We start from the raw sequence: 23,925 nt of genomic DNA on the forward strand, positions 1-23,925 counted from the left end.
ATTATTCAACAACCCTTGAGCATCTCTGTTCTGATACTAGTAACATACTGATACTACATATTTAGGAGTGGTTTACATTTGCACATACCAGGGCCTTGCTTAAGAAAAAACAGGTGAGGCAGCTAAGTCAGTTAACCTTTTAGGCTTAACCTTTTAATCTAATTAAATTGATTCCTACATAAATAAAAGTTACTATTATGGGCATTCTTTCCTGAAGTGTTCTAGAGAAAAGTACCCTTTTAAGCCCTCACTGTAATTTTTTTCCTCACTACTAATTTCCTTAGGGATTTTAATCTGGAATTTTCTAAGTGTTGTAGAAATTAGTGCAAACAAAAGCAAGACATCTGCAGTGAGCTTCAAAAATGAGAATCTAGAAAGTTCAGATTTCAAAGCAATGAAATGCCCCAAACTTTTTATTCCTAATCTTTCATACCACTTTTCTCCCAGCAGAGTACACTTGGCCTGGTCTACCCTCTGGACAGACCAAGAATAGCTGTCAGGAGACAATCTGTCAGAAAAGAAGCAAGTGAAAGGGAGTCACAGGAATGAGAATCACATGGTAAGAGAAGGTGTGAAATCCTAGGGGTAATGCAGGAACTCGGAAAACCTTTTTTTGTTGTTTTAGTCTGCTGAATACACATTTTTAATGTTTCCACTCTGTATCAGAAATACATCTCTGCGACCTGCTTTATTTCTGGGATTCTATAAAGAATAAGAGTACTTTCATGCACTGTATTCTCAGGCATTTGAGAATCATCACAAGAACGTCAAGTTGGTATTTTGTGGGTTTTTTTTGTTAAAAGTCATTTTTTATTATCAGCTCTGCAAAACAGCATACAAACAGTGTGGACAGATCATCCCCATCTCCAGCTAGATGCCAGTACATTCTGAAGAGATGGGTCTAAGGCCACAGTCCAGAAAAGCCTTAGGGCAGCAGTACTGACCAGTGGGACCTCTGAGTGCTGAAGTACATGTGTTAAGCACTTTGCTGGATCTCTGCCCTGTGCCTCCAAGGCAGGTATGGAAGTGGTAAAGGACAAAAAAGTGTGCATTGAACACTGACACCAACTGGATTCACACAAACCCTGCTCCATCTTACATGCCTGGAAACGGGGAGCAGGTGTCAAGGCTGGGCTTGGATCAACACATGGATCTAGAGCTCCAACTTGCAGGAGCTGGTTTGCTGCCAGCCCCACAAGCCAATGCTGGAGGCACTTGGAGACTGCAGACCAGCCTGTGTCAGCATATGCCACACTACATGAAATACACAGATTCAAAGTTTCTCCCCTAGTGCAGTATTCCAGGTAAAAAGGCTGCAAGTTTGACAACTTTGAAATGAACTGTTACAAAAACCAGAAAAACTGGATTATGAAAGAAAACAAACGTGAAAGGGGAATATGCTGTAATATTTTCCCCATGAACCTGATGTGAAGGGTGGTTTTGTCAAAGTTTAGGTTGTGTCACGTAGATTTAGCCTGCAAAAACCCAGAAAAATACTCAAAAGTATCCCAGCAAAGGAAATAAAACCAGTAGGAGTTGTGAGAGGTGATGCATTGCTCCCTGGTCTCTGCAGGACCCTGAGCAATGCATGAGGCAGTTTTCATGCTCTGCTCATGCTTTCTGTGGCACAGGCAAACCTGAGGCATGACACAGCCTGGAGCAAGGCATGTTCTCCTGATGAAATATTTGTAACTAAAGTCCTCCTGCAAAGTCTGTTTTCCCAGGCAGCCTGTTCAAGGTAGCAGCTGGATAAAGGGCTGTGGTTTATTTACTTCAGGATTAAATTTTATCATCTCTATACAGAGAATTACACTGAGTGGAGGAGCAACACTTAGCTAGGATCAGAACAAGCCAGTTGTTTAAACAGTTTCTGAAGGAACAGAAATTAAACTCTGCAGTTCATTTTGAGGAAATCTAGTGCTTGTATAATTGGCTCGTGGTTGTCTGTGACTGCAGGGAAAAGTGGAAATGCAGCCTTCCTTCAACCCTTGGCCAAGGACAAAGGAGTACTTAGGCTGTTGGTAAGCAGAGTAAACAACATTTGTTCCACAGTTATCTGTTGCTTGGCAACCAAAGCTCCCTGTACAGTTTTAACTCATCAATGAGTTCTGCAAATGAGGAGGCATAATGATGCTCTCTTCAAAGCCTGTCTGAAGCTTCATCCCCATGGCAACCACCAGACCCTGCTTGACAAATTGATCACCTGATTCTGTTTTCTTAAAGGCTGCTTATTTTTTTTTACAGCTGTGCACTCTCTGAGCAGTAGTGTTCACACACAGAATGGCAGCTCTGTCCCCACCTTCAGTTTTACTGGCTCACATTATTATAAATTAAATACAGATCCAAAACTGAAAATAGGCTTGATAAAAAATCGCAAGGGAAGCTTCCTGATGGTACAAGAGCCTTAACGAAGAGCTTTTTCCTCTGCATCAGTGAAAGGATGCCCTCAGCTCCCATTTGAGAGATCAGATGTGTTCCTAGCTGATATCCAGAAAAATCACTCCATCCTATACTTCTGTCACTGTAATGAAGCTATTCCTTAACACTGCAGTGTTTCAGACATGACATTTCTCAAAAGAGATAAGCAACAGGACCAGAGTTTTCAGGTGTTTAAGTGACACTCCTAAATCCATAGAGATTTTAAATTATAGCACTCCCTCTCCAAAATCTCTGAAAACATTCATCAGCTTGATTTACTTTATGGCACTACTTGAGTGTCCAGCACTACTGAAAATCCAGTTCTACCTTTATGTGCCCAAATCTAGATGAATTTGTTAGTGCCAGACTGGAAACCACAGCCCAGGCACTGCAGGACAAGCTGGAAGCATGTTTGCATAGCTGTGCTTCTTTATTAGTGTGTTCCTTTGGGTCAGTAGTTTAAAGCCAGCCATGCAGCAGGATGAAAAGGAGGCATAACGAAGGCCATGGAGAGAGGCTTGCAGAAATTCTTTGTTGGGGGGAAAGAAAATCTGGTCAGAAGAAAGCCAGATATTATACCAGTTGCCTGAAGCGGAATCTAGCCTAGAAGGGGGGAAGCTGAAGGTTATTTTTTGAGTCTTTACTTACAAGAAACAAACATTCTAGAAAAGACCAAAGGAACTGTCCCAACAGGCCAGCCAGAGATTTCCCTGAAGAAAGCACATTGAGTAACAAGTGCTGCTATCCTTTTTTTATCATCCAGAACTGAGATTTGCTGAATTAAGAATTTGATACAAACATCCAGCACCCTCAGCATGTCCAGACAAAAGTAGAATCAAGATGGACCTGTGTGACCTTCACCACCGAATCACATGAGCCCAAGTTTCTCCTGAAGGTCTCTGTACCTGGGATGTGCAGTACTTCTCTCCTGGGAGGTTTGGGAGGATACACTTCCATCCAAGGAATTTCCAGGATGACATGCTGAAACAGAAGCCTTTGGAGGTACAGGATCTGGCTGCGTTGTCTCACAGACCACCTGCAGTCCCTTTGCGTAGTTGTAAAAAAAAGAATAGGTATATAAACATATTTATCTCTCCCATGTTAGCTTTATAACTGCAATTTCAGCTTAGACATGACTGTTCCTTACACCAAAATACCATGAAAAAACTGATCCTGGGGCTTCTCAATACAAAGCACTGTACAGGCAAAGGATATATTATACATTGTACAGATCTCTTGCCCAGAAGAATGTTTTGGCATGGAAGGAACCTTAAAATCAAACTCCAACCTTCTTGCCATACACAAGATCAGGCTTCCATCCTATAAGGATAAGGCTAAAGAGATCCAGATAGATATACCCCATACTCTTTGGTTCCACTGCAAACAAGTTTAGGAGCCTTTGCTGTGAAGAACATTAATTTCTGGAGATGGAATACTTTAGGGTGGTAACTGCAAGCTCTCCTGCAATACTTATTCCCCCTCCCTCAGCACCTTATTCAAGCTTGTCACATCTTAGCACAGAATTTACCTCAGTACGTCCACTGTCCAGATTAGGGGATTCACAAGTCACACTCTGATTGTTGGTGGGAGAACTTCTCTTGGCTGAGAAAAGAAGTCAAAGCAGGACATTTCAGGAAATTCCTCCTACACTATAATGTACCTATTATAAAGTATTATTATAAAAGGATAAACCAGAAAAGAAAACCACCATCTGCTGCAAACTTCCTAGGCAGTAGTCACAGCCATAAAAAGAAAATAGGAGTGGGTTAGTTTTTTCGGTTCTTTCCACTGTATTATCAACAACACTGTCTACTGAAAATCTCTATTTCTTTAAAATTAAATTTTAATATAAATTTCATCCTAAATCCATTCACCATCAATTGTGTTTTCCTGTGCAGAGCAGTGCCTTTTATTTTGGAGTTCTTCATCCTATTTGTACATGTATTCAGGTCCTTTTCTAGGTTACATCACTCAAAGTGTATTTTGATTTCAAATTTCCCAAGTGCCTTCAGCACAGGAAATACACAGATGTCATACAGAAAGGCTGATTTATAGTACTGTAGCAGACTAAGGGTATCACACAGACTCAGACGACAAACTGTGAAATCCTGTTGAAAGCTGTGCAGGTTTCACTTTGAATCAGAGTGACTGCAAAACACATATTGCAAAGCTTCTTCATTAGATTTTTTCTTATACATTGTTTGAAGAAGAATTTAAGTAAATTTCACCTTCTTTTTTCCCAGTTTGAGACAATGCTAAGATAGCAGCATCTTCCTAGACATAAAAGACCTCATTCCAGTTAGTATTTCTGTCCTGCTGAAAAAGCTTTCAAAACATAATGGAGAATTTTCTTTCCAGAATTTACTTCTGAAATTATTTTTAGGGATTTTCTGACCACACATAGACATATGGAAAAAAAATCCAATAGTCAAAGAAAACTTAGAACTAATTCCCTTTGTTAGTTCCAGGGCTGAAATACTGTATTTTAATTCTAGAGGTTGAAGCAGAGGGACAAAAAGCAAGATGCAAAAGACTGTTTAAAATCATTTGGAAGACCTGATCTTTTTAATTCTGGACTATCCCAGTAGGTCTACAAAGCTTTCAGAACAAAATATGACATCCAAAATGACCTGCTATCAGAAAAATCTAATTTAGTGAATTACATTTTCACTATGGTGAAAATCACAGTTCCATGCTTTTGAGAACTGGAAGTAATGCTACAGCAGTGTACCTTGCTCACTTTGAATTCATCTTCTTGCAGGAATTACAAAAGACTATTGTCTAAAACATAACAGTAAAGAAATGGTTTTTAGGACTAGGCCAGACAAAAAGACTTGGAAGCCTAAGCACCAAACTCCAATCTCACTATGGCTGAAGCAGAAAGGAAAAACAAACCCTTCCAGTATCCAAAAGTGAATTTACAACCCAGGTCTTCATTGGACTCTCTTGAGACTACGTTTTCTAACTTCATAGCATGCTGGAAATCAAATTTTAGATAGCAGAATAACCACCTATGTGCTCTTCCCTGTTCATTTTTGTCCAGTACCAGTTTGGAAAAGATTTCCTTGCTCATGTCAAGCTGATGTGTGATACTGCCTTTGCCCTTCTTAGCAACTAAGTAACAAACAGAAATTATATGAGGCTGACAGAAATAATGACTCTACTGACAAATTATTAACTTCCTGTTTGTGATGGTTCTCCCATCTCCTATTTAATTATCATGCAAGTGTCAATTGACTCTAAGGGGAAACAGCCTTAAACTACTCTAAGGTTTGACTAGTTCCTGCAGGAAAAACATATTCCTCCACATCCAATGGCTACAGAATGTAAGGGCAGCACCAGGCAAACAAAGGGAAAGATTTCCCAGGTCTCAGGAGCTACATTGCCATAGCAAAGTCACAGACCTGTAACGATGTTCCTGATGGGTTTTACAAGAGCATTGAAGGCAGAAACTTCAGGCTGCCTGTGCTCCCACATCGGCTGCCAAATGACAAGGCCACTAGCCAAGCGGAATGTCAAGTCAGACTCCTAAAAAGAGAAACACAAATGTTGTTTCCAGTCTGCAAAGACTGTCATCTCTCTGATGCACAGATATTACAAGAAATAACTGATACCATGTGCAGTTGTCCAGTCAGTATGTGCTAACTCAAGGACTACTGGCAATACTCAGCAGGCTCTATACATGTCAACTATGGCTAGTAAAAAATCACAGGGAAATTTCAGTCCAAAAAATATACAAAGGTTTTATTCAAATGAAATTTCTATTCTAGTCATGGAACCCTGCTTTTCCCAGGACATTAAGCTGTAATAGAAAAGGCCATTCCTGTCACAAAGTATCCCTTTTAATTATACATAACCACTTTAGGTTTAGTATTCAAGCTCAACTTTAGGATTTACACTCTGAGACTTGAACTTCTTTCCCAAAAGAGTAAGAATACTAAATATTAAAGCATCACTTAGAAATGTGATGAGGAAATGTGTAACAGATTACTATGAAGTAGTAGTGTACATTACTGTAGTTATCATTAGCACTTTAGTACCTGAACTCTGTCAATACAGAGAGACACTGGTACTGCTTACACTTGTGCTATAGCTGCATTACACATGCAAGCAGCTGAAATCATATGAATTAAGAAACAAGTAAATCTTAGCAGAATCAAGGGTCAGCTATGCACTTACCTGACCTAATGTCAGATCTACATCATGAGACAGAGATGTCAGTATAGCCCCAGCTATCCCCATATGGCAAACATGGTGACAGCAGTTTTGGTGGTATAATTATAGGTGCACAACACTCTCCAATGGAGACACCCCAGATGCCTTGGCAGTTGGAATGGATGATGCAGACAGAGCCAAAGGAATGGCAGGAACTCACTGCTTGTAGCTCTCCAAGCCTTCTATTCCCTACCCTCTGTTAGTGCTCTCTCATCATAATCAACTCACAAACTTGGCTTAAACTAAGCTTGGTTTTAATTACTGTTTATACTGACAGCAATTTGCAAGGCTTTTAGATCTGCTAGCAGTGACTTTGCATTTTCACTTTGCACTGCTAGCTTGTGGTGATGTGCCAACACTTCTACCTACGGCTATGCAGTTAAAGAATTACAGTTAAATAATTACATGCATCCCCTAAAGCCTGATTTAAATACATTTTGCTCAAGACACAAATCCTCACAGAAGTTAGGAATTCAATAGTTTAGGTCTATCTGTTCAAAAACGTGTCATCTTCCTTGAGCATTACTTTGGCTATCAGGTAGTATTCTTCCCCTGAGACTTACGAGACACTGAGAGGACAAAGCTCACTTAGTGAACCATTTACATGCCTCATTTAACTCCTTTCCTGCACTTCATTTTGATGACAGAAATGTGCACGTTTTAATTGGCTTTTCAGTGTTCATCACCACAGTATTCCAGAGATCTCAGAGATTTTCAAGGTAAAGTTGAGACATTGTTATTAAGCCCATCTTGAAAATAACATGCCAGAAAGATTAATACAGAAGATTGGAACTCCAGTCTCTAATAGCCAAGGTCTACCCCCAGTTCCATTTCATTTATTCAAATGGCAGTCTGCATGTTTGTGTGTAATGCTGGAAGAATTCAGTATTTCTTCCTATCCTCTCCCAGTAGCCTACAGAAAACTAGTAAACAAGTATGACAAATTTGGACTGAATAAATTAAGCACTACTGTACAGGAACTCAGTAGCAGAAGTGGAGAAAGAATCTAGTTCTCTAGTCTTGCTTTTCCCTGCCTTAATCAAGAGATTGTGCTTTATCTCCTGTTCCTTCCTACCTTCTTCAAGTGTCACAGCACAGAAGGCAGGATTAGAACAGGTTGCCCCATCATTTCATGACTTTATAGCCCTTTTTTCAAGGACCTACTCTTTTCCAAGCCCTAGCTGGAAACATAAAGGCTAAATGGCAGCCTTGCAGAGGCAGGAGTTAGAGCATGAAGAAAATGTCTTTTCATCACACAGCAAAGCTGATGCACTCATCGTAAAATCAGCAGAGGAACCCCAGCAGACAGGAAGCCTGCAGCCTGCTTCACACTTCAGAACAAAGGAATGCTCCATTGCCTTTGCCACTGCCATGCTTAAACACCATCCTGGTAATTAGCATCAAGATGATCAGTAATGACAACAACAAATCCCAGTGGCAGCCCCACAGTGGAATCCCTGAAAATCTAGCAAAGCTTTTCTGAGCAATGGTTGAGAACCACTGGAGCAAGTTAAAGCTCATAATCCTTTCTGCAGTTTTCAGGATCCCAGAGACTTCACAGGGGCCACAGACCTTTGCTGCTCCCAAAGGCTAAAAATGGCTCACTTTGTATTTTTTTTGTCTTTGTGCCTGCCTGATGCTGCGGTGACTGTTCACATCACTGGAAGGATTTCTTCCCAATGGCAGCAGTATTCTGCCAGCTTGGTAAAATATTTCCAGCAGTACCCCAGAGTGTACTGCAAGCTGAATTAAATAACAATCCCAAAGGCAGAATCATTCCTTTCCTGCTCAGAGCTGTCTCCACACAAGAACCTCACCAGTGTACCACTTACTCTAATCCTGTGGACAAGGGGAGCAAAGAGGAACACAAACAGCTCTACTGTGGCCATGGAATTCTGGAAGAACTTCCTTCTGTTATTCTCCTCCTCATCAGTGGTGGCACTGGGCCGAGGATGTCCTGGTGATCCTTGGTTTTCAGCCTGGTGGATAAAGGCACTACTGCTCCCTCCCCAGCCAGAGCTCCTGTCTCCTCCAAACCGGTCATTGCTGCAGTCCTGAGGAGCCTCCAGCAGCATCCAGTGAAGAGTGTGAAGCAGCTTGGTTTCAGCTACTCCAAGCTTATCCTGATGTCCTGTGTGGAAAAACACATCACAGTATCTCTCAGGGTTTCCATTCATGATACTGTTGAGATTGTTCCAAAGTTGCACTGGAGGCTGGACACCCAACTCCCGGATAAACATCTGAAAATTAAAATTCTACAATTAAGAGCACCAGCATTCTCTCTCATTATATTTGAAACCTCCTAAATCAAAAGGCTCCATTTTATTTCCCAGCATTTGGAGTTCAGTCTCTGCAATGTCAGCTGCAGGGCATGGACAGCAGCACGGACATAGAGTGGTCCCAAAAGAAACTAACTCAAAAGTCTTGTCTTGTCTGCTTGACTTTGTTGAGAAAGACAAAAATGCCAGCGAGCACTGCAAGGTGCTCAAGCTGTGTCTTGTTAATACTCCCTGCTGGCATGTCTCAGGAAGCAAATTCCTGCTGAAACCACTGCTGAAATCAGTACAAAAGTAAGTAAAGTAAATTGGATTTGGCTCTGCCTCTCTGTTGTCTGATTGACTATATGCCGAGAGTCACCTGCATTGGTCTAGATAGAAAGAAAAGTAGGAAGAAAAACCCCCCAAAACTGAAGATATTTGAAGTGCCTGCTGCAACTGACCACGACAGCATGCCTTGAAAGGAATACATATTCTCTGAAGGAATCCACACTTGCTGAGTGCTAAAGGAAGTTATATTATTGCTGGGAAATAACTAGCAAAATGTTATTGAATATCTCTGACTCTTTAGCTCATCAGATCACTAACTCCACTGGGGAATTTTTCACAGGTTTCCCTTCTATAAATGAGAAAGACAATCATTCAAGAAAGGCAATCCCCAGAAGAAACTAATTAGGATTCTAAGTATTGAGAATTTGTTGGCACCCTGAGCAGCAATCTGTCATATTTTAACCGATAGCTTCAATAATGGAAAACAACCTCAGAGGAGCACTAACCTAGCTTGTTCCTGTTGGAGAGCAACGTTGCAGTGCAGTGCAGCACATGAGGGAGTGCAGCTTGGACAAGTTCCCAGCGAGAAATGCTCTGAATGGCTTCAGACAGAGCTGGAGAAAGGCCATGCAGCTTGTTTTCTACTAAAACTCGTTCAAAAGACTAAAAAGCAAGAAGAAAAAAAAGACACTGTGTATTATTTCTGCACATTCCTTCCAGTACATGAACATCCTCTTTTTGAAATCTCTAATCATATAACTGAAGCAAAATTTATAATATTTGTATATTATAAACTTTATAATATTGGTATAATATAATAAAATAAAAAATATAATATTTGTTATTTATAATTACTAAAGCTGACCAGAAAAATAGACATACTTGACTAAGAAATTAATGGACCATAAAATATATTTTCTGCAATATAAGAGAATTGAAGCAAGTATCATCTGTATATTGGTAAGTGCTGACATCAAGCCAGACTTGCAGCTGTGCTGGGTAAAGCCAGTAATCCTGACTTACAGTTGTGCTGGGCATGCCAGTAATCCTGTTAGAAGTCACAGGAATTTGAAAAGCCTGTATTTGTGGAGCTGAGTGCTGGATATCCTTAAACACACATGCTCTTTCAGTTTAGTGTAACATAAAGGGCAAACAAGTAAAGGTATATGGGCCTTAGGAAATGTTTTCACACCCTGTCACAAAATTTATCAGTGTACAAAATTTTTTTGTCGAGCTATGATGTAATGGTTTTGTGAACACTTATGGAGCTGATGGCTGCAGCAAGTTCATTATTTCCACCTCAAGAAACACTAAATAAGGCTATCTGCTGCTGAAATCCCTAAGGAAGCTCCTTACTGTTAGTTGCTATAATAAATAAAAAAAAATTAAAATGTTTCAATAAATTGTTTCTCTGATCAGATACAAAGATCTCACTACAGGTCACAAGTGCAGTTATATTCCTTCTCTGAAGTACGTATAGCAAAGATAATGACAATGCATGTCCTTGCTCTAAACCAGCTTAGCCTCATGGCTAACTATTTGCTCACAAGCTGTGTCACCATATTTATCGAGCTCTGGGCAAACAAGTAACTGTTGCTCAAAAGGTGTTTCAAAGGCCCTCACTCCAGACTCATAAAGCTTACCCTGCAACACTAGTCACATCAATTTTTTTTTTCCTGTAAATTTGAGGGGGTGGTAATAAGAACAGTTACAGAGAAAAAGAGCAAAACGAGCATGTCAAAACATGTTCTCCTGAACCAGCAGCCCCTCCCAAGCATGGCATGCTAACCTGTGGTAACAGGCACTCTCCTGCCTGTCCCAGCAGCTGGGCACATTTGTTCTCTCAGTTTGTGGTGTGGGCAGACATGAGCTCCTCTACCAAGAGGCTGGAGGTGTCCTGATGCAAGCACAGCGCTGCACTATTGACGTTTTACAGCCTCCAGTTCTGCTCTGGCCAGCACAGAGGCACAGAATCACACATCTATCCATCAGCCAGGACTAAGACTATGCCAGCCCTGAAATACTGAGAATAACCACCAGAGCTGCCAACAGAGCTGCAGTGTGCAGAAGGTGACACTGCCTGCCCACCTACTAGAAACACCAGGTTGCAGTCAGAAAATGTAATACACTTTCCTTATGGGCCAATGGCTGAAACTGGAGGGCATTTGCTGTAATACATGGAAAAAAACCCAACCACACTGGCTTCCTGAGGATTAGTCAAAAATAATGCTTCATATCATCAGCAATATGTGGTTCTTAGCACCAGGAATAGATAACCTGTTTACCAGAGAAGGGATGCTTCAAGTTACCCTTACAGGGATCTGCTGGAGGCCACAGCATCTGAAAGGAAAAGAGTCACCTGCCATTCAGTCCTATCAGTTCAGGAATGGGGGCAAAATGAAGGGATAGTGATGCTTTGAAAGCCTGGACAGGACAGGGAACCAAGTACCCATTATAAGGCCTGATTATTCTGTTCCAGTCAGGATTCACAGCAGGGCAGAGAGTGCATTAATATAAGGACAACAGAGATTTAGAGTAAGTATCCCAGTCAAGAAATATTACATAACAAAATGGGAAGCAAAGAAGTAAAGCATCTCCAGAAGCAGAACAAGAGGTGCATTGTTAAAAATAGCACAAAGTTTGAAAGAGCCAGTGAAAAACAAGAGGTTTTATTTATTTTTATCTAAAGAGGACACGGACTACTCCTTAGTCATTGCTCCAGCCACACACTCCTATTTCCACTCATCCATCAGCTCTGGGGCTCACTGAATCCTTCATTCAGCCAAGCCAAGCCTCTACACAAGCCAAAAGGAAGATCAGTACAGAGGTAAGCAGCTCCTAGCCATGTTAGTGAGCTGGATTAGCGCACTGAAAGGCCTGCCAAGCAACAGTGCTGACTGAAGTTTATTGAATTGAATGATCTCACCTCCAGCACAAAAGTCGAACCATAAGCTCACACTTTAGCAGAGTTGACAAAGCTGTTCAGTTTGCAGGGCAAAGAGATTAAAAAAAAAAATAAATCTCTGGGAACACCAACTCTATTCTGAAGTGTGACAGAAGACACCTTGTTGCTCCCTGGCTTTCTATTCAAGGTCTCATTCCTGGGTACTTCAATGGCATCAGGCAGAAAGTTTCCCAGCAACTGCCTTCTGCAAGCTCTGACCCACAGTCTGCAAGCTTCAGAAACTCAAGAGGTAGCTAAGGGGTTTGCAATTATGTCTTTAGATTAGGCTTGTATTTAGCACAACAGTTAAGGCTGCTGAGCCCTTGTGAAGATGTCCCTACGTGGTCAGCCACCAGATTCTTCTGTTCTTTCCAGGCCTGAACAGAAAGCTAAATATTTCTGTTGCTACAGTGAAAGATTAGCTTTTGGAATAGCTTATGTGATCACAAAGATCAGACAGAAGACAGAGACAGAACTATCATATGTTGCCAGAAAAATGCAAATGCAAAAGCTGCTGTATGGAAACCATGAATGTCCATGACTGATGCAGGCACTGCCTGGCACAAAACTGCTACTGTGGAGGTACTGACAGTACACCAACTAATTGGCACTAAGCCCCACACTGAGAACTGTCACAAGCAAACCAACAGGAACATGCAGTTCTTTGGACAAGCTTTCCGGTGGAATTTGTCTGTAGTTCTCCATAAAGATGCAGCTTCTGTCTATACCAGACACTCGAGATGCAAGGTCCTGTGCTGCTTCTGGAGAGGCTCCTTTTTGGTGTGCTATGGCTTTACTCTTTCAGGATCAGCTATAGGGAACACATAGACACTGGGGCAGAAGACATACTTTTCACCCTGCGTGAACAAAGCAAGTGCTGCTACAGCTGAGAGGAACTCCATGCTTAAATAAGAAGGCCGGATGAGAATGGTTGAATAAGGTCCCTGTAAGTGAGTCAGAAGACAGATACTGTCATGCTATGGATATGTCTAGAGCCACAGCCTCAGGGCTCAGGGGCTGCAGCTTGGCTAAGAAAACAACTACCTACTTACAGCAGGCTCCTTCATGCCTGCAACACCCCACACACACCAAAGGCAGATAAAGAACATCTGCCAAGGGGATAGTGAGGGGAGTTAGTGACTTGGCTGGAGAAACAGGCCCTTTCAGCAGTGCTCTGTGTGTGTTCAGCTCCCTCAGGACCACTTACACAAGCATTTTTCCTTTTAGCCTAGCAGTGACAGCTGTTTTCACAGGGAGTGGTGGCCAGCCTTGTCTGGCTGCCTTCCCACTGCAGCAGTTCTCCTTTTACCTTCATCTCCACCAACAACCAAAGGTGCTGCCAAATACCTTGTGACCAGGATCAGCCTGGGTGTCACTGTCTGCTCTGTCCTATACTTCTTGCCTAGGCATCTTCAGGCTACCTGTTCCCATTTCAGCAGCATTCTGGCTGGGCTTTGTCTTGGTTTCCCAAACAGCTTTGCTTGAGCTGCACGAACTTCCCCTGCTCTAAGCCCAGGGAAGTTGTACCTGCAGTGAATTACATAAGGCAGGAAGAGGTCAGCCAGGGGTTGACAAAGGATGCTGAGAGGTTCCCAGATTTTGCCACGGGTTCCCAGAGGTTACACCTGAGGAAGCTGAGCACCTCCTGTTACATCCTGGAGCACCAGGGAGTATCCCTACAGGATTGCCCAGTGCAGGTACAGAAGTACCATGGCAGAAACACAGAGAAATGGTTAGAGCTTCTTGAACTCAACTTGTGTCCTTGGAGGGGACCTTACTGCCCTGTCCTCCCAAAGCTCAGTCTGCATCATGGAGGGAAGCTGAGACCACTGCTAGAGTCATTTCAGACTGACTGGAAACAGCCTGAAGTGCAGGCAGAAAGTACCATCAGTCTGGGCCAGGTCCACTGAGCAAGGAAGAGTTCCTAGAAAGATCTAGGACCCTAGGAATTCATAGCACAAGGGATGGTAAGACTCCATTGCTTACTAAACATAGCAATAGCATATACATTGTTTCAAGTAATGAAACACAGATGCCAAACACTTTACATACAGAAATCCAGCTTTCTGCAACCATGTCCACTGGTTGGATAAAATAAAGGTGGCCTCTTTTTGAGCTTTGTTCCATAGCTATACTTTATTTATTTATATTATCCATAATTACAAGACATGCAATTATATTTTCAAAAGCAAGGAAAAACTAACAAACCCACTAAACCAAAACAAAACCAAACAAAAATCCAAAACAAACAGAGAAGAGGGAAACTTTGAATTTGCAGGATCCTCCAGAAAATATTTGAGTTCTTCCATGGCTAATGCAAACCAGAGCAGAAGAATTTAAGCATATCTTTGAGTTCCTTACCATCACCCAAAAAATGCATTAGCTTTGTAAAGCACTCACATGCTTTCCTGTGAGGTCACTTACAGCTTTGACTCCTGCACATTAGGAATAGCCTCATGTTAGGGCAGAGTAACTTCAGAATGGGGAGGAGGAAGAACATTAAATGCATACTGTGGCACAAACACACATAGATGTTGTAAAACAATGTATGAGGGAGGGTATTTATCTTCAGCTTAAAGGCCATTATTCATAGACCAATCAAAGCAACTGTGATGGCTCAGGTAAAGAGAACAATCCAATGAAAGGGCCATTTTTTCCCTCAAGTATTATGGTATAAAAGCAAAGCTCAAAGAAGCAATGCAAAATGTTTTTGCAGACCAGATGCTGTACTTGCTGAATCTCAGACTCCAACATCTGCTTCCTCAATGCAAAACATGCAGCAAATTCTACTGCAGCAAGTTTGGAAGCAAGAAAAATCATAGAATACTGCACAATGTTATGTCATACACACTTGCCAGACAGTTAACAGCCTACGGACATGCCAACAACACTTCTGGCTAGAGAATTATAAAAATATAGCTCATGTAACAGGTGTATAGCATTGTTAGGCACACTAGTCAATACAGGGGCTGTTAGACAGTCAGCAGGAGTTTTCAGAAGACAAGTCAAGTACCTGTCAAGTTCCAGAAACCCTGTCTCATCCATGCATGCAGCACTCTGCTGCTCCACTGGATGTGTTGGTGTGCACAGACACTCCTGTGCACCAGTAGGTAGAGGAAATGGACCAAGCAGAAGGCAGAAAATGTGTCAGTTCATGCTGTAACCCACAAATTTCTCAAAACTAAGTTCTACCTCTGAAAATTTTCTACCATAATTCAAAGATTATGTTAAGAACTGGAGAAGAATCAAGTTCTTCATCCAAGAGGTGGAAATTTATTGGATCTTTATGAAACACCTTTTTTCAGAGCTCCCTTTCTCTTGGCTGAAGCATGTGATTTATATTTAGGTGGGTTTTGGGGTGCAGTTTGTTTTTAACACTTGGTAAATTCCAGTATGTGATCACAGAAGCAAGGTGTTTTAGAATTAGCCTGGGGGACCTGATGCCAACAGCACAGCAGGAAGCAAAGGAGGTTACAGGCAGGTACATCACAGAGAAGGAAGCTCTGTCCCTCTACCCAACACCAACAGGTATGAGCCCACAGATGAAGCCACAGCCTCAGATTAGAGGTGCTCCAAGCATGGCTCCTGCACACTGCCAAGGCTCCTGGTAAAGGACACAAGCTCCATTTTCCAGCCTCTCAACAACCAGATAAAAAAAAACCAGATAGTTTTCCAGATACTCAACCAGTGGGCATTAACCAGTGATGATGCTTCTTGCTGCATATGCTAGAATTGAACATTTTACTCGCCAACACACTCAGCCAGCACTCCTCTATCTCTGTTTGGTATCTAGCAAAAACTCTGAAAAATTTATGGATTTCTTAGAAGAAAATGACTCAGCAACAGATAAAGCTTCTCCAGCCTAAAGCCTTGTGAGAAGGAAGTCAGAAAATTGCTGTAGAGTGAACTAAGAACTTAAAACTATTAAGATATATGTCCAGACCGAATTTTTCCACTCTGTCAAGTTTGGCTGCAATTGACTAATGTACTTTAAGTAATCTAAAGACCAGCGACCATTCAAGGAATTCTGAAATTCTCTAGATACTCATCTTATTTGAACTTGCTTTGTGCCTCCCCTTTTTCCTTCTTTTTAGCAGTAACTTAAGGCTTTATTTGAAGCACAATCAGAGATAAGAGTTATTTGTATCTGCATAATAGCCTCTCCTTAATCATTCTGATAAGATATGCTCCCTCTAATTTCCAGTAGAAGTGTTTCCTATGTTGCACAATGGTAAAAGTATTGTTCAAAGCCTGTTAGCATTGTTTAGATTTTCCATATTATAAGCCTGAAAAACCTTCAGCAATCACAAACAGAAATGACATCAATCTCATATTGAAGCACATTCACATAGGATGAACTGAAAGGTTAGACCCAGACTGTCACAGCTCAGTTTGTCTATGTATTTAATAGACAACTATTAAATAGTAAACTATTAAATAGTAACTATCACTGTTACTGATTAATTACTTATTGCTAATATCCAAATAAATTATTTTTGTTGTGTCTAAAGATGGACATGATACTCAAATTCTCTATATAGGAACAACTTTAAATCCTTCATGTGATAAAAGTACAAAATGAGGCTGAATGGACTAAACCCACTTCTGGTGTAATCTGAGAATCTTGCTGATCAGCCACTATGGTCAGATTGATTTGCATGAAAAGCTAGTTACTTACAAGTGTTGGAAAAGAGACACATGTACATACCACACAGGAAGCTTCATATTGTTTCCCCAGTTTAGGTCTTAAAAATGCACTGAAAGAAAGGAGAAGCAGCATTAGAGACACAGGATAACAACATCTATTTATCTTAGTTATTTTTAGGATTCTTCTCATGTCAGAAGGTTGTCAAAAGGCTGAGAAACTCAGTGTAAAGGAAGACATAAGCCAAAACTATGTTCAGATACCTGTTGATGATGTCTGATAAATGCTGTTATCTTTTCCAGAAAAAAAAGTGCCCACCCTGATATGTCAAGAGGTATTTAATTCAGTCCACAAGTTCCCAGGGATAAAATCTTCCATCAGACAATTTTCAGCCATTTTACCTCAGTGAAAGATTTTCAACACATTATGTTTAAAAATTGTTAAATATTACTGAACTTTGCCTTGCCTCTATTTTAAGCCAGAGATGAGCTTGCCAGCTCTGTATTAAATATTTTTTTCTGCACAGCTGCTGATGTGGAAGGCTTATGGTGAAGTGCAGGCCTGCATGCTGCATGTAGAGAACCTTCTATCATTCTCCTCCAGAATGAGATCAGAGTAAATATTAAAAAAAAATAATCAGGTCACCTTATTGCAGGGTGGGTTTTTTTTATTTTATTTTGAAGGACACTGGCTGTGGCACAAGGGGATTTTGTGACTGTGGCCTTAAATTAGAGCCACAACCTTCAAATCTTCCAACCTCCCCCACCGCCTCCACAATGTTTTCGATTCAGAATCCTGCTAGGACAGGAGACTCACAGGATTCACCAGGAACATAAAGCACCAGCCATGCATTCAGCTAGTCCCTCACACATCTCCAACCCCTCACTGTCCAGTCCTGTGAGACAAGGTGAGACTTTGACATGTCTGTTTGCATGCCGACCTCTCAGAGCACAGATTACCCCTCCAGGAGGGCTGCAAATACAGAGAGAAGCAAAGCTGCAGGTCTGGTGCAGCACTGATGGATGCTGCTTCTGGTACAAGAAGCTCCATGAGTTCTCTTAAAAGATGGGGAATGGGGGGGATGGACGGGATGGGGAACATGGGACAGGGAGGAAGGGAAAGGTGAATAAAGAAACATACACATGAATGGCTTAAAGTCAAATCAAGGAGCTGCCCGGGACTGCCACTAGGTTAAGCTGCCTTGAGACCTCCTTCCACATCTGATACACACAAATTGCTCTATGCTGAGTACAAAATCCTGGGTTTTTTTCACGCCTTCACGTTGCAGCTGCAGCAATAACCACATCCTCCCCGCCACTGGGCAGCAGCCGGCCCGCACCCCCCTCCGCACTTGCGCTGCCCTGTTGCAGCTGTATCCCAAGTGCGCTGCTCTTACCTGGTTTGTCTCCACAGGAAGGTCTGGATGGGCAGAGGGATGCCACGGCCACTCTCCTGCTCCTGGCCCTCTGAGCTTTTCCTTTTCACCATGATGCCGACGACAGCTGCCGCAGTCTCAGCAGACACAGCAGCCGGGATCTCCCATGGCCGCTCTCGCTCCCCGCAACTCTTTACCCTGTCCCCTCCGTTCCCCGCAGCCCGCCCCCTCCCTCAACTCCGCGGGTGCAAAATGGCTGCAGAAGGCAGGGAGGAAATTAAGGGGGGGGAGAAGCGAAGATGTCCGCGTCCTTCAGCTCCCTCCCTGCCTTCAGCACCTCCCTCTGTGGACAGCTCCCCGAGCCCGGGCCCGGAGCGGGCGGGCGGTGACGAGCCCGGGGGGCGGCGCGGGGGCGGCCCCGGCACCGCCCGCCAAACTTCCCGCACCGCGCCAGCCGCGGCCACACCGCAGCAACAGGGCCGCCCGCGCCGCCGAGTTGGGAAACGCCGCCAGGCCGCGGCCAGGGGGGCTCGCAGAGCATCCCAGAGCCTTCCTGAGACAGCGACTTCCTCCCTGGACCCTTCTGCCTTTATCCTCCCCGCCTTCCAAATGAGGAGAGAAGGGAAGTAAGTCATAAACACTCCCTGAAAGTGAAGACTGGTGTTGGGAGCAGAGAACTTTGGGCAGTTATTCCACGGATTTTTCTTACACAGAAGAGCCGAGACAGAGGTGGAGAGAATGGGAAGTGCCAGAGCAGATTTACTGGCGTTTTCCAATTAGACACCAGGCTGATTTGACTGATAGGAGCATAGGTTTGAGTCAGGTTTGCTGGAAATGTTTCTCAGGCGCTGTTAGATTAGCTCTCCTTCTCTACCTAGGGATGTCAGAGGATAGTACACTACAACAAATAGTTAACAGAATAAAATGAAAGACCAATGCAAGTTCATCCCAAACAGTTTTCCCTGTTTCAGGAAAAAAAAAATAATTACATTCTGTATACGAAAATATTGAAAATTTAGCGAGATGGTCCAACAAACCAAGGCCATAACCCTCTCTTTCAATCTTCCTACTAAATGTTAGCCACCTAAAGATTCCCCAAGATCATTCCTTCCTGGTAGAGGAGCTGAACAGATGAACACCACCTATTTACTTCCTATGGGATACTTTAAGAGGCTTGCTGAAAAATCCAGTATCACTACTTAGTGTGGCAGCTTAAGGGGGAGTAAATTTGAATTTATACAGTTGTGTTGTGTTTGGGCAGGGCTAGCTAGAGGAGCTGTAAGGGAGACTTCTTGAAGAATCTCAGTTGAAATGTTTTCATGCTATTTAAAAGCCCTTAAAGAAAAAACAGGGCTTTCCTAGGCTTCTCTAAATGTTTACATTCCTTCTACCTGACAGATCCATTTGGGAAAGGGTAGAATGAGTGACATCCATCAGTGCTAATCTGCTGTGACTGGTTGTCCCATGGGAGAAAGGGTTTTCCTTCATGATGGGTCGGTTCTGCCAGGACAGAAGCCTGCTGTGGAAGAGTGAGATCTCGAGGATGTGGCAAATGTTTTTTTCCCTGCTCTGGAATCTACATTTAGGAGCTGTTTGCAGCTTTGCTCTTGGAAAGGCTGCTGCACAACAGAATGGCTTGACACACTCTTGAGAGCCTGGATCCTGCACAGAGAGTTCAGATAAATAAGATGTGAATTCTTAGGAGTGTGTATGGCAGGGATTGATTGAGGGTGGGGACTTGGAGAACATAACCATGGAAACAAGTGCAAGGCAGTGAGGTTTGAGCATTTCCTGCTCTGACCACTCCTGTGTAAGGTGGAGGCTTCATGCTCAGGTTCTGCTCTGGGTCCCCACTCTGTGCTATGCTGCCAGCCTTGACTGTTTGTGGATCAAGACTAAATCCTGCTGTGGTGGATTGTAAACATAACTGGCTGATGAATAAAGCAGTGACCAAGCAGAATCGTGATCTGGAGGCACATCAGACTCCTCTTGCCTGCAGTAAGAGAGGAAATGGGTGGATGGTGTCCTGGGCATCTTCTGTGGCTGAGCAGGTGCATGGGCTGGAAATTGTTGGAGTAGGGCAGAGTTTGCTCCACTCTTCCCTCCCCTGCTTTCTGAAAGCAGAGACTTTGTGCAGTAGTCTTGATCTTTGTGCAGGCAGACTGACCCGTGTTTCTGTGCCAGCCCAAGATGCCAGTGTAGTCTAGAGAACAGAGCACAGGTGAATTTTCAGGACACTTTGCTGTTGTCCTACGGTAATGGCCTCCATGAAAAGTCTGCTTGTTTCCTCTCCATCCCCACCATAAGGGAAGGCAGGGGACTGATTGGCAGCACTTTCCCTTTGTAGCATCCCACTGTAATGTTAGTAATCAGGTGTGGTCAAATGCTGACTGCAAATCTGAAAGCCTTTGCTGCCAGCAGAACTTCAGTATAGAGATAAATAAAATCTTCCAGGTGGTAAAATTTCTTCTTCTCTTACACATGCAGTTCATTTTACTTACAGAGTTACAGCTTGCTTCAGCTTTGTGTGTCCTTTGTGGTGGCAGGCATTGTCTCCAAAACAAGGCAACAACAAAACTTGTCTCTAGCCACTGTGAAACCTAATTTAAACCACCTTTGCCACCTCCTGGGTTTAGTGCTGGTCATGGTCTGGCTGGATTTGAGATCTGCATCTTCATGCATGCAGTTTTTGTGACAGAGCCAGCTGTTGATAATGTTTCCTTTTCTCTCAGATTTGTTTTGCATCAGAAGTTCTGTAACTTCAAGCCTCTGTACAAACAAAGGGAGTTATGTGTCTTTTTTGACTGGGTGTAGTTGTAGAGCAATATGCTGCACTCAAATGGCAAGCTTGACTAGAACTGCAATTTGCAGTTATATTTTCAGTTACTACAAAGTAATCATAAACAAAATTCCAAGTAGGGATTTAGTTTCCTCTCAGTGCTGAGCTATGTGTCCTCCACTTGCTAATGGCTTGTGACAGGGCAAGGCACTGGCTATGCACAAAGAAAGAATAAGGTAAATAATCCTGAACTTCAAAGCTGTTTGTTTCCTCTAGAGTTGGAGGACAAGGGAATACAGGTGATCTCACCCCTGATAAATAACAGCTGTGTTAATTACAATACAGCCTTGCCACAATGAGTCACAATAAAGATAAATGTGATTAAAGGGAGTGGGTTTGCTGGTGAGAGGAATCATGAAGGAGAAGGAACCTTGAGCAAGAGGAAACAAGAATAATGAAGAAGCAGGCTCCTGGGCAGAGAGAATCCCTGCAGTGAGGTCAGTGTGGGTGTGCAGTCAGAGCCTGTTGTTGAACCTGCAGTCACAGTCTGGCTGGGGAAAAGCTGCAGTCACAGGCTGCAAACTGATCCCTGCAGTCAGAGCTCAGCAGGAAATGAGCAGCAGTCAGAGGCTGCAGGGGAAACCTCCAGCAGGAGCTTGGTGCAGGCAGAGTCAGTGAATGGTTGGGGTCAGGATGGCTGAGGTGTGAAGAGGAATAAACCAGGGCCCTTTTCATGCTGTGGTAAACATGAAGTCTGTGTCTGGGCTCATTTTTATCCTCTAACAAGAGAGTAACACTCCAACTACTCTCTGCAACAAAGAGTCTTAAAGGATGTGACAGAAAGCCAGGTAGAGGCACTGGTGTGTTGTCCTCCTGCTTTCTGAGTGATAGTTAACACTGACAGATGTGGAGCTGATGTGCAGTTGCCCTGAGTGTGCTCCACTCCTGTTCTTCTTTGGATTGTAGAGAGGCTGTTTGGATTCCCCTTTGGAGGCACAATAAAGTGCTGCTTGTGAGCTTCTCTGCTCTCTGAGACAGCTTCTCTTCAGGGCAGCAATGATGGTTACCTGTGTAGGTCTGAAACTGATGAATGCCATTGTTTTTCAATAAAAATCGGTGGGTTGGTTTTTTGGGGGGTTTTGCTTGTTTGTTTTGCTTTGTTTTGTTTTGTGGAGTTTTGTGTTCACATTTTCATCCCTTTCAGTTTACTAGGGAGCTGTCCTGGACTGAGCACATTAAGTGCCTCTAGTGTCCCTGTCAGCCAGGAGAATCATTAGGATATTTTGGCTGCAGTCTGGAGCAAGCTGCAGTGCTCTCTTTTGCTCTTGGCTTTCCTGTTGCATAGCAAAGCTTGGGAACAATGAGCTTAGCCTTAGAGAGACAAACTGGAAACCATTGTGGCTGTTCCATGAAAGAAGGAATAAAGAGACATACCCATTTAAAATCAAACAAAACCCAAACCAAACACATCTGAGCTGTGCTTACCAGTTACTAAGATAATGCAATTGCCTTAGACTCAAGGTAGGTAAATATTATCACTGACTAAAATGGCACTAATTTTGAGAGTGGGACTATACAACACTTAAAACAATACTAAGATAAACCACCCCTGGCCTCTAACCTTCTCTCTATCTGAGGGATAGCAATCCTTCTGCCTGAGGGAAAGTTGTGAGCCCTAGTTAGTGCTATTGTCAACAGCCATCAGGGAGACACTGACCTTGCACTTCTTCAGGCCTCAACAGCTCAGTTCACTTCTCCTTAATTGCAAACAGCATTAAAACTTTTTTGTCTTCATACTTTTCCTGGAAGGACTGGGATTTGCCTGTTTGGCAATTACTAAAACTCAAAAATATTAGACTTCAGATTTGCTCAGCATTATTCCTACTGCATAGTGCTTTACTACTGACTGTTGAGAGGCATTCTAGAGGAAATCAATGCTCAAGTTTGCTTTCCAAACTGTCCAAAACAGTTTGGAAAGAAGACAAAAGTCTTGGATTAATTTGGCAATGTGGAGTAGGTAAACTTAATACCTGCCTTGCATTTAAAAGTCAGCTGGTTTTTTTTCTCTCTGTATTCTTACAAGATTTTAGAAATAAAGATAATTTTGTCCATGTGCAGTTGCACTTAATGGAAGGAAAGAACGTGGTCATTAAAAGCTTTGCTGTCTGAACAAGGTAATCCTATTAATGAAAAGGCACCAGCAGCACAAGTTATTGCTAGCAAAGAGCCCAGCCAGACTGGTTCAGCATTTCAGTGCTCAGGGAGATGAGTGATTTTAATTATACAGAACATTTTGGTTGCACTCCTATCTTTTACTTAAGAGATTGCCTTCTAGTTAATTGTCTTACTATTTCTTTTGTTTAAGAGGGGGATTTTAGCAAAGTGTAGATCACATGAGGTCCTGTTCTCCATGACTGGAGGTCAAGACTAGCCTAATTCACTGCAAAGAAGTGTTGTCTTGGGCACCAGAAAAAATGTTATCTTAAGGGGGATTACAATTACATACATTATAGGCATAGCTACATAGGACACGATGGGAGGGAACAAAATCCTGGAGATGACATCGGGGGATTATCTGGACAAGACTGGGAGAAAAGAAAAGAAACTCAGCTTTTGCTGCCAGGGTATCATGAGGGCTCTCCAAGCTTTGGTAGTGACTGAAAAACTTTTGCTTCTTTTGGGAAGAAAAAAGGCAACAAAGCTCCCCTCAAACCCTGCCCCACCCAACCTTTTTTACCTTCTTCCTAAAGAAGTGTGGATCTCTTGTTCCACTGAGTTCCCAAACATGCCTTCCTCTCTGTTGCTCAGAGAGAGCTGAGCACCACCTCCCCAGCATCCTTCTGTGTCCAGAACAAGGGTTCTCACACTAAACCAGGTTTGGGAACCCTCCACCAGTGCCACACTGTCTTTTAGTCCTATCAACAGGGAATTCTGCATGGCCAAACACCTCTAGGTGGAAGGCCTTCCTTCTGTCTCTTACCAATGTCTTTGACCTTCGCCTGC

General features: G+C 42.8%; 1 protein-coding gene across 3 annotated transcripts in view; it reads right to left on the reverse strand.

The window, feature by feature from the left end:
• The window catches only part of UNC80 (unc-80 homolog, NALCN channel complex subunit), a gene marked incomplete at its 5' end in the record, with an annotated part of 126,735 nt that extends 108,479 nt beyond the window's left edge, over nt 1-18,256 (reverse strand). For all 3 annotated transcript variants that reach the window (XM_083865824.1, XM_083865822.1, XM_083865823.1), the window contains 7 exons: nt 3,324-3,463; nt 3,947-4,020; nt 5,823-5,946; nt 8,466-8,764; nt 9,686-9,842; nt 16,832-16,880; nt 18,165-18,256. In XM_083865824.1, the coding sequence (XP_083721950.1) occupies nt 3,324-3,463; nt 3,947-4,020; nt 5,823-5,946; nt 8,466-8,764; nt 9,686-9,842; nt 16,832-16,880; nt 18,165-18,256 (935 nt within the window). The remainder of the gene's footprint in view (nt 1-3,323; nt 3,464-3,946; nt 4,021-5,822; nt 5,947-8,465; nt 8,765-9,685; nt 9,843-16,831; nt 16,881-18,164) is intronic.
• Nucleotides 18,257-23,925: the final 5,669 nt, after the last annotated feature.

Source organism: Zosterops lateralis, assembly GCF_965231275.1.
Source record: "Zosterops lateralis genome assembly, chromosome: 7".
Classification (NCBI taxonomy): domain Eukaryota; kingdom Metazoa; phylum Chordata; class Aves; order Passeriformes; family Zosteropidae; genus Zosterops; species Zosterops lateralis.